Source organism: Rhagoletis zephyria, unplaced genomic scaffold (assembly GCF_001687245.7).
Source record: "Rhagoletis zephyria isolate East Lansing unplaced genomic scaffold, Rhagoletis_zephyria_1.1 Rzeph_scaffold_01813, whole genome shotgun sequence".
Lineage (NCBI taxonomy): Eukaryota > Metazoa > Arthropoda > Insecta > Diptera > Tephritidae > Rhagoletis > Rhagoletis zephyria.
The window spans coordinates 40,412-51,706 of record NW_016158897.1 but is presented as its reverse complement, the minus strand read 5'-3'; the positions used below and the strand labels follow the sequence as shown (position 1 = coordinate 51,706).

Here is an 11,295-nt window from a genome sequence, read left to right as displayed (position 1 = left end):
TTTTTCTTGCCACATATCCCTGGAAGTGTTTGTGGAAGACAGAATAAATTTCATTAAATGGAAAAGGGAGAGCCGGGTTCGACCTTATAATCTAAAGCTCTCTTGAGGCATTTGCTACAGTAATGAGAAGTGGTATTTTATCAAGGCCAGGTTACTAAATTTGAGTTGGAAATATTAGAACTCGCCGTGGCACCTCCAAGAAGGTTTCACGTTCACGCGTCGTATACCTGGAAACCTTTTAAGGTAAACTTAGAGGGAGGAGAGAGGAGATTTTATAATTTCATAGTTTTAAACTGCCTAACTCGCTTAGAAAACAACGAGCTATAACGAAATGGGCACAGAAATAAAATCTAACATCATTAAATTATTTTTCCTATTTGTATAAAAGTGCGGGGTGAAACCCGCGGGTATAAGCTAGTATATGTATATATATATTACCAGATAGCGCATATTCAATTCTGCCTTAATTGCAAAACATCATTGTTGCCCACTCCTAAAGGTTTAAGGTAAAGGAAATATTGATATATTCAAGCACTATGTACACATATGTATGTACTTTTATAAACAAACTTTTTTTGCTGAGAACTTATTAAAATTCCAAAAACCGAAGGCTAACTTGAATTTAAAGAACCAACACTGAAATGCGTCAATATGAAAATAAAAGAGCACAAATTTCTATGTACAGCAAAACCCTCTGTGAAGACAATAGGTTTGTTCGTCGAAAATCCAGCGAAAATTATCATTCAAAATATCAGATAGTAAGAAAAAATGCTTACAAATTCTCTCTTAAGTAGAGAAACTTGCAAATTTCTGCCCGAAAGCAAATTAGCAGGAATTTGCAAGTTTCCCTGCCAGCTAGTGTCCACGGTTGCGTTTCAAGCATAAGAAATTTGTATAGAATTTTGAAAATACATTGAGAGAGGCAAAAAAAAGATCTACATTTATTTGTATTATATTAAATGCGTGAGCTATACAAGGACAAGAAGGCAAAAACATACCTTTTTACAGAGCTGAGTGTAATATCAAACACATTTTGCACCGGGAAGGATAACATTTTTTGGAAAAAACGAAATCACCATTAGTTGAAACAGTTTAGCCGTTTTTTTTGCCAATTTAGCCGGTCGGTCAAAAAGTTCTGGCAACACTGTCACGTATTACTTTAACTGAAATGCCACTTTCTAGTTTTTCCAGTCAAAGAAAGGCAACAAATTCAAATGTTGTGTGTGTGGACATGCATAAACAAAGTAAGTTGTAGGTAGGAGGTTAAATTGTTTTGAAGTTGCATTTATAAAGGTTACAGTGTGTTGTTTTAGAGGCTTGAATTAATCAAAGAATTGCACGTATTGAGGGATGCGGTAGCTATGTACGCGCTGTATATATTTTCCTTCGGAAATTAAGTTACCAACAATTATAAAGCTCAAACTACGAAAAACGCGTATTTATACCTTAAGTCCACCTTTTGAGGGTGTATTCAAAATTCTAAGTACACACATTTTTTGTGCATCATTAGATCTGTAGCTTTATCAGTCACACAGTGTTATTATCCCGACGAAATCCTTGACTGTTGTACTGGGAGGGGAACGGTACATAACGGTAGGAGGTTTAGTTTGGGTTGCAGTCTCACACTGACAGGGTTAGGCTTTCGATGCTTCCTTCTCGTAAAAAAAAACATGTACAGTAAAAAGTTGTTTATTTAAATTGGCGAATAGTTTTATATAATATCAGCTTTTGTTGACCTCTATTTATGTGTTTTTGTACAACATACCTCTATTGCAGGGGTGGGCAAGGCCGAGGCCGAAAAGAGCCACATGCAAATTCTAAATGCTAAAAAGAGCGAAACAAAACCAACAAAAATAAAATTTTATTTTAAATAAAATTATTATTATATTCAACAATTTTATAATGAGCTCGAGGCCATTTTTTAAATGAAAATTTATTGTGGAAAAGCAACAATAATTTGAAAAAATGGTAGAAGTGATAGCTATTTCGGAAATCACCACATTTCCTCATCAGACTTCTTTCAGTAGGATTCGAACCGACGATCCCACTGACTCAGCCAGTTGCCTATGCATCGTTCTAAGTACGCTTGTAAATTATCGTTTTGCTTATTTCCACTATTTTCATTTTTGTTATGCCAACACAATCAAGCGCAGCTATTCCGCTGCAATTCACTTGATCATGTGGTTGTTGGTTTTGTTGGTTTGTGCTAATAATTCTATTTTTAGAATGCTTAACTTTTAGGTGTGCTCGTCCTTAAGTTATTTGTTTTTCGTTATTTTTTGGCCTTATAACAATTATATTCAACAATTTTATAATGAGCTCGAGGCCATTTTTTAAATGAAAATTTATTGTGGAAAAGCAACAATAATTTGAAAAAATGGTAGAAGTGATAGCTATTTCGGAAATCACCACATTTCCTCATCAGACTTCTTTCAGTAGGATTCGAACCGACGATCCCACTGACTCAGCCAGTTGCCTATGCACCGTGCTAAGTACGCCTTGTAAATTATCGTTTGCTTATTTCCACTATTTTCATTTTTTTTTTGTTAGGCCAACACAATCAAGCGCAGCTATTCCGCTGCAATTCAATTGATCATGTGGTTGTTGGTATTGTTGGTTTGTGCTAATAATTCTATTTTTCGAATGCTTAACTTTTAGGTGTGCTCGTCCTTAAGTTATTTGTTTTTTGTTATTTTTTGGCCTTATAACAATTATATTCAACAATTTTATAATGAGCTCGAGGCCATTTTTTAAATGAAAATTTTGTTGTGGAAAAGCAACAATAATTTGAAAAAATGGTAGAAGTGTTAGCTATTTCGGAAATCACCACATTTCCTCAGACTTCTTTCAGTAGGATTCGAACCGACGAATTATGAACCAAATTATTATTAGAAATGAAAAACTTTAAATTTATAATAGTTCTATTATACGTAAGATAGATATTAAAGAAAATTCAAAAGATTCTTTGGCAAAATTTTCAAAATCTGGTTTTACTTCAGTTAAAGCCGTTCGTAACAGTTCTGTTAAATGTTGGTTGTTAAATGTTCGTTTAAAATTTCCAGTTAAAAATGTCCAACAGCAAAATTCCGGCGAAACGTCATTTGTTCTCTCACAACAAAAAAATATTCAAAATAGTACACAGAACAGAAAATTGGCAGAAACTGGCAAGTTAGACGAACAGCTGATAGAAATGTTGTTTACATTCAAAAGTATAAAATTGAAAACGTAAGAAAATAAACCCTAAATTCTTATCCTGACACAGTTCACAGACTAAAGGAATAATTACTTACTTCTTACAAGTTTAATTAGTCGCATTTCCCTATTTTAACTTCCAAACCATCAACTTCGATTTTGGGATTTGCGTAGATTCCAACCAGCTGTTTTTGATCAGCTGTCTTAATGGCAAATTGTTTCCAGCAAAAACTACATAGCAGATTTCCATCAAAATGAAATGTTTGTTTGATATTTCAATTTCCCTACTTTGCAAGTTTTTTGTGTAGGTACGTGCACACAAAAAGCTGGTTTATGAAGTACCCAAACGTACATTTAAATAATTTCAAATCGGCAAATCTTTATTTAAAATCTGCTTTTAAATCATATGCAATATTTTTTTCTAGCCATGGAAAATTATGAAATATTCTTTTTTTGAGATCATGAATAAAAAGATGTAGTTTAGCTTTGTAAGACATAGTTTAACTTCAAAACTTTAAATAATTTGCGACAAATCAAAATCATTTTTATTCTCTCCTTGTAGAAACAAATTCAAGTTTTGCAAATGTTCCATCATCGGTAAAGAACATTAGGTCAGAAAGCCAATTTTCATTCTAAAATTGCGGGTAATGTTCCGATCTCAATTTGCGTATGTGTATATAAAAGGATTAAAAAAAACAACACAATAGAAAAGAATGTCCAGTAAGGAAATATGTATTTTAAAAATTAAAAAGAGCCAACATGTTCTAAGCAAAGAGAAAGTAAAAAGAGCCGCACTTTGTTACGCAAAGAGCCGCATTTGGCTCACAGAACGTCTGCCCACCGTTTCTCTATTGGTTACAATAATTTTAGGTTATAATAAACAATTTTTTAGAAATAATTATTGTTTAAAAAAAAATNCACTTTGTTACGCAAAGAGCCGCATTTGGCTCACAGAACGTCTGCCCACCGTTTCTCTATTGGTTACAATAATTTTAAGTTATAATAAACAATTTTTTAGAAATAATTATTGTTTAAAAAAAAAAATTGTATGGGGGCTCCGCCCTAAACTTCGTTCTGGCTACGCCCATGTTCTAATCTACACGTATTTATATCGTACAGGTAACGTAACAGTATTTTTCTGTAACGTAACAGTCCGACTATTTTTTGCAAATGTTGACCTCAAAATTAAATTTATAAGTTCAATAAATACGTAGTTCTTGAGTTATATGTATAAGGAGCTTTTAAAATTACTTCCAAAAATTTTAATGTGAACACTTATAACTCCTAAACAACAGGAGGTATCTGCAATATATTTTTTTTTACGTATATGCTTTCAGATGCAAGACGAAAAACTATCCGAAAGTTGTATTCTAGCAAGTGTCAGCAGTATTTGAAAAGCACTGTGAGCCAAAACGTATTGTAACAGTACGCGTTTTGGGGCATATCGCTAGCTTAGAAAGAAAAGTTGCTAAGTCCCATTTTAAAAATTTTACAGGAGAGGAAAAAATCTTCCTATAGCCATCTGCTTTAACTATTTCGCAAGACTTTGAATCAAACATTTTGCGCGTTTAAAGCAAAGCAAAACTCCACAAAAACCAGAAGGATTCGATACTTATTAAAGGATGTCGTATTATTTTGGCCTTATCGGATTTGTGGTGCTTCTTTTGGACTTAGCAAATTTTCCTTTTATTGCTTATGAAGAGGAAAAAATAAAATAAGTACCTTTATAATTTTCGAAACGATGCATACTCAATTTCTTTAGCCTCTTATATCAAAATATGAGTTTTCATAAAAAGTGGACTTAGCAACTTTTCATTCTAAGCTAGCGATATGATCATTTTCTTTAATTTATAGAGTCAGAAGCTGTCAGTACGAACCGGAATATATTTATAGTATTTATAATAAAAGCTTATAACGAAGGAGCAATAACATAAAAAAAAAATAATAACAAGCTATGGTTCTGATATTTCGGGCCCCTTAAAAAGCCCGGGACTGGGGGATGCTCCCCTTTTTTCCCCTTCTCTCCCGACGGGCCTGTATGTAGTAATATTGGTTTTGTTATTATGTGAGCTAAGTAGGTAGGTATACATAAATATACACATTTTCAGAAATCTAAGGATATGGTTATTCAGAGTTATTTTTGTATAAACTGTATTGATAATTATCATATGTAAAGCGTTTAAAAATTGCATACTTTATCTTGCATTATATGTATGTACGTATATATGTATGTATGTATATATGTATTTGCAAGTAAGTATGTATGTACATACATAAATGAGGGTTGATGTGTTCTTATAATCAAGCATTCATATGCTTATACCTATAGCTAAGAGTATATGAGATGAAACATCATTTGTATCTGAATACCGATATATGTATGTATGTACGTATGAGTGAGCAAAGTTACTATTGCTTGAAAACCACACCCTCTCTAATTGTCTTTCTTCATAAGTACTTCGAAAATTTATCCAATCATTGCTAAGGCGTGATCTAATAAACAGCCGTCTGTTGGATTGGTCAAATAAAAATAAATTACGCCTTTTTTATACATATACATACATACATATGTATGCATGCACGTATTTTAGCTTAATGCCATCAAAAACAATTAGGAAAATTGTCAACGAGAATAAGCGTGGGAAAAAAATACCTGTTTGGAAATTAGTGCTCTATAACGCCTTTAAGAAAGCTTTACTACGGCTTTGTGAAATTAATGACCACAAAAATATAAGAATTAGGTACTAGATATTGCTAAATGCCTATTTGAGTTACATCATACATTTTTTGTTAGCGTGATTTTTAATACAGCGTCACTCGCATTACTTGCGAAGAAATATTTGAAGCCAAAAAATCTAATAAAATTTTTCGCTTTGTNTATATATTTATGTTCATATGTAGTCTGTTCCAATAGGAGTGTGGTTTAGAGCATTTAGTCAGAACTTACAGGAAGTCGTTCCTATTGACATAAAACCTGTAAGTGAGAACACTTTTGAGAGAGTAACTGGGCAACTGACCCTAGTCAGAAGTTACAAGATTTAGTCCGGAGTTTTTTTCTGTAAGTTCATGAAAAAAGTCAAACGATCAGCCGATTTGCATGTGCAAACAAAAACAGAAAGCGGTGAAAGCAAAGAACCTTATATTTGTAGAAACAAATGGAAGTAAACAACGAAATGTTTGAATATGTATAGATTTTAATAATTATTTAGTGATATTTCAGCCAAATCAGTGTCGTACCAATGACATGTAAACAAACCGACTGACGTTTTTACAGGAAATAGTGCTTTTTGCGTCCCCGTGCACTTCTGCATCTGTTCTCCTTTTACCCTCACTTGAGAGGGTAAAATTGTAGTTTGACTGTTGCACAGGTTTTAGTCCGATGTTCAATGACTAATGAATAGAGTCCGACCGATTAATCGGCCAATGCCGAGGCTAGTATCGGCCAAAAGAATCGGATTCGGCCGTTTTTGGCCAATTCTTGAATGAGGTATTGTTATTTAGTTATTTGATTATGTTTTGCTTTTGTTATTATACAAATTTATAAAAGCATTTGTTCCTAAAATGAAATTATATTCAGGATTTAATCGGCAAAGAATCGGCCGGTGCTTCGGCCGATTAAATCCTGAATTTAATTCATTTCAAGAACAAATGCTTTGAGAAACTTTTATAATAACAGAAGAATAAATAATATTAAAAAAAAAAAAAACTGTTTTATATACCACGCTTTTATAAATTGACTAAAAATTATAAAATAATATTTCTCAATCCCATAGAATTTGTTTTGATAACTTTTGATTTTGAAATTTTAGCAAAGTTCGTTATAAACAATTTATGAGATTGAAAATGAAAAGCGTGGGGCGCCTGTAATACAAATAATAATAATAATAATAATAATTTTCTATAATAATTATTTTCTACTTTTTAGTCTTGTCTGTATACAATTTTGAAATAGATATTAAAATAATTCAACGATATTAATACATAGGTGCACACACATGCATTTACATATGTTTGTACATATATACGAGCACCAATTAATTTCATTTAGGGCCAAATTCACAGTGCGTAGTTAACCACTGACAAAAGTTTAACTACTGATTTTGATTTACACAACGCTCAGTAAACAAAAGTTTAAACCAGCGTGCCCCCATAGTTAAACTCTTTTCAAATTGAAATTTTTTTGGTGGAATGAATTTCAAATTTTAATAGAAAAGTATTGATATTTCGAATTTTTATATTTTCAGGCGATATGAATTTTCATGGTTAACTAAGTGACTCTGGAGGTCGGCGAAAATCCTCGGACTGAACCCTCCGCGAGGGTGCCGGCTAGAAATGGGCACTACAGAGCAATCCCGTGCGATGTCGGGAGGGTGTCCAGCTAAGATCAGGGATCAGTGCTGTGTGCTTATGCGTTTTCATCGCTATGCCATACGGAAATGGTCTTTGATCGTGGTCTGGAGGTAGGGGCTGGATCAAGGCGTTACGCGCACCGTACTGAGGATCAGCCTGGCTGGGAGCCCCTAAATAGCCCAGTCGCTAACGGAGCCCTCTGGGAACCAGGCCGCACCCGGTTGCATTCGATGGCCTTACCCTGGGTACTGCGGATCTCTGCCCGGGGCCGACGAACCCTTTCTCCGCAACTCGTGGGAATATGAGCGAATTAAAAAATAAACTAAAATCAACAACAACGGAAATTGAGACCGGCACTCATAAAAAGTCGGAAGGGCAGTTGCCCAGACACCATGGGGCCCATGCGATGCAGGGTCCCTCTACTAGCCACGACGTGGCCAGCACTAGTGGGGTACGTAAGCCTCTGGCGATGCCGGGGTCAGGCGTATCCACAAAAGCGGAAAGGAAGAGGGTGGGGGAACCGAAACGGGATTTTCCCGGCACCAGTGAAGGCAAACCTGGCTTGCAGCTTGCAGCCCCAGGGGGCGCCAGAGCTGATGCGCGGGCCCCGCCTCCCCCTACTCCTACTGCATTTACAAGGCCTGATGACAGGCCACCACCAAGCGCAGCCATTGCCAAGCACAGGAAGGCTGCCATGAGGATCTTGAAGAGATCCGCATTAACCCCGGACCTATGTAGCAGGGCGCTGCCCTGTCACGTGGAAGAGATCCGGTCGGAGATAGCGTGGGCAATGACGATAGTGCCCGACTATCAGCTGCCGGTGCTCGGAGAGCCACCAGCTGCGGAAAAGCGCAATAGATCGATGGAGGTTGCGCAAAATAAGTCGAAAAGAGCCAGGACGCAAGGCCCCACCTTTGCTGAGGTAGCCAAAAATCGGATCCTCCTGGGTGTGCTCGATGAGAACCAGGAAGACGAATTGGCACTGAGAGCTCATTGGAAATGGGTTAAAGCGGAATTGGCGAACATCTGCGTCAGCGTGCTTCGGGAGCACCCCGGACCACCTCCGATATGCCGGGACGCAGGTTGGTTCCAAGGTAACGTCAAGATCGTCGCGTGCGACGATGAAAGGTCGGCGGGCATGTACAAGAAGGCGATGGCCATGCTGGGAGAGGTCTACCCCGGAGCGATGCTACGGGCTGTGGACTTCAAGGACATCCCATCCAGGCCCAGAGCAAGGGCATGGATACCGGCCAAACCGACCGAACCAGAGAGAGTGCTTGAGATTATAAGGCTCTTTAATCCCGAGTTACCCTCTCACAATTGGAAGGTGGTGCGGCTAGAGCACAGCACAAAGGCGACTCGTCAGGCGGTCCTTTTGCTAAATAAGGAGTCGTTGCCACTCCTCGAAAAGACTGGGGGCGTCATCAATTACGGTTTCGACACCGCAAAGATAAGGGTGTACACGAACGACGTGAACGCAGCAAGAGGCAACGAAGTTGAGCCGGAAGCAGACAACAGCGAGGATGAGGTGGACGAGGAATCCAACCAGGCCAATCCGATGGATGACCTGGCTGGTGGATACGCCTCATCTACATCCTCTCTGGGAGTCGACCATATCTTCCGGCAATACACAGAAGAGGAGCTGATGTCAGATGACGACGAGGCGAACTCAACAGTGGTGGAGGGGGTGGGAAGGTGCGGCCAAGATGGTTCGCGTCCTCCAGATTAATCTCCACCACAGCAAAGCAGCGTCGGCTGCACTGCTGCTCCAGCTCTCCAAGGGGGCAGCAGACATCGCCCTCATCCAGGAGCCTTGGGTGATAGGGCATGGAATATGCGGGCTGAAGTCGGCAGAGCACACTTTGATAAGTGGAGCTACCATAGGTAAACCAAGGGCCTGCATCCTTGTTAGTACCAAACTAAAAATATTGTTTCTTCCTCAGTTCAGTGACGAGGACACCACCACCATCAGTCTGGAGGCGAACGGACGACAAATAAGGCTTGCCTCGATGTATCTGGCACATGACAGGCCTGTTCCAACCCTACCGGTCGAACATTTAGTGGAGCGCTGGGACGGGGCCCTGATTCTAGGAGGTGATGCAAATGCACACCATAGCACATGGGGAAGTGGAGACATCAATGAACGGGGTGAGTCACTCTTTGAATTCATACTAAAATCTAACTTAGTTATAAGTAATAGGGGTAGCGAGCCTACCTTCATAACGAAGAGCAGAAGAGAGGTCCTGGATGTTACCCTCGTCTCAGAAGATGCGGAGGTCATGATCAGGAACTGGAGGGTGCTTGATGAGCATTCCTTCTCTGATCATCGCTTCATCCAATTCGACTTAGACGGGGTCCCGTCCAAGGTACCTGCCAAAAGAAATCTAAGGAAAGCCGACTGGCATAAGTACAGAAGAGAGCTTGACAAACGGCTCTCAAGAACCACACTAGCAATTCCAGGAAACTCTAGGGACCTAGATAGGCTGGCAAATCGCTTTACTGCGGCATGTGGCAAGGCTCTGGATCAGGCCTGCCCCATGGTAAAGCCGAGAGGCAAAAAGAAACCACCTTGGTGGAGTACAGAGATTGACGAGGCCCGCAAAAATTGTCGTAGAGCCTTCAATCTCGCAAAATCCTCGGGAGGCGATACGCAATGGGAAATCTATAAGTTAAACTTGAAAGATTACAAGAAACTACTAAGGAAGAGCAAGAGATCCTCATGGAGGAACTTTTGCAGTGGTATGGAATCCGTATCAGAAGGTTCTAGGCTCAGGAAGGTTCTCTCTAGTTCACCTCGTATCGCCCCGGGATGCTTGCTAAGATCCGACGGAGCGTGGACGGAAACTGGGGAGGAATCCCTGGACCATCTTCTGAGCACGCACTTTCCAGGCGCCACCGAGCAGCCATTGAACGGGCCAATAAGAAATAGAGGTCAACCGGTTACGGTAGACCTCATCACCAAAGAAAAACTAATGTGGGCAATAGGGTCCTTCAAGCCTTACAAATCTGCGGGTCCAGATGGTGTTACACCGATTCAGCTACAGCAATCTATGGAGCTAAGCTCAAAATGGCTGTATGTTATTTTTAAGGGAGTCCTCACTCTCAACTACATTCCGGAGACCTGGCAAAGGTCAAAGGTTGTCTTCATTCCTAAAGCGGGAAAAACATCCCATACTCGCGCCAAGGATTTTAGACCTATCAGTCTATCATCTTTCCAGCTCAAGATATTGGAGCGACTGATTGAATCCTTTCTTAGGGAATCGGTTGCAGACAAGCTTATGGCTTCGCAGCATGCCTATATGAAGGGGAAGTCCACCGAAACAGCGCTACACGAAATCGTGTCGCATATTGAGAAATCCCTTGCGATAAAGGAATACACCTTGATAGCATTCTTAGACATTGAGGGTGCTTTCAACAACATCACACCTGAAGCAATCACATCAGCTCTAACTGGTCTGGACATCGACTCACGGCTGGTGTCGCTTATACGACAGCTGCTAGTTGGCAGGGTCGTGCGGGCGGAACTGGCGGGCGTGTCGCTGGACAGATACGTTTGCAGGGGAACCCCGCAGGGTGGGGTCCTCTCCCCCCTTCTATGGGTCATGGCGATTAATGAATTATTGCAGACCCTGGAAGGGGGGGGAGGCTCCAAGGTCATAGCGTATGCTGACGACCTTGCGGTAGTTGTGAGTGGAAAATTTCCACAAACTCTTTGTGACATTATGCAGGACAGACTAAGGTTAATCGAGAGAT

At 39.4% G+C, this 11,295-nt stretch overlaps 1 protein-coding gene across 1 annotated transcript; it reads left to right on the top strand.

The window, feature by feature from the left end:
* Positions 1–7,685: 7,685 nt before the first annotated feature.
* On the top strand, positions 7,686–9,576 carry LOC108365239 (uncharacterized). Its single transcript, XM_017619231.1, has 2 exons — positions 7,686–9,426; positions 9,486–9,576. The coding sequence occupies exon 1, from the start codon at positions 7,844–7,846 to the stop codon at positions 9,269–9,271; it is 1,428 nt and encodes a 475-aa protein (XP_017474720.1). The 5' UTR covers positions 7,686–7,843; the 3' UTR covers positions 9,272–9,426; positions 9,486–9,576.
* The last annotated feature ends 1,719 nt before the right edge of the window (positions 9,577–11,295 follow it).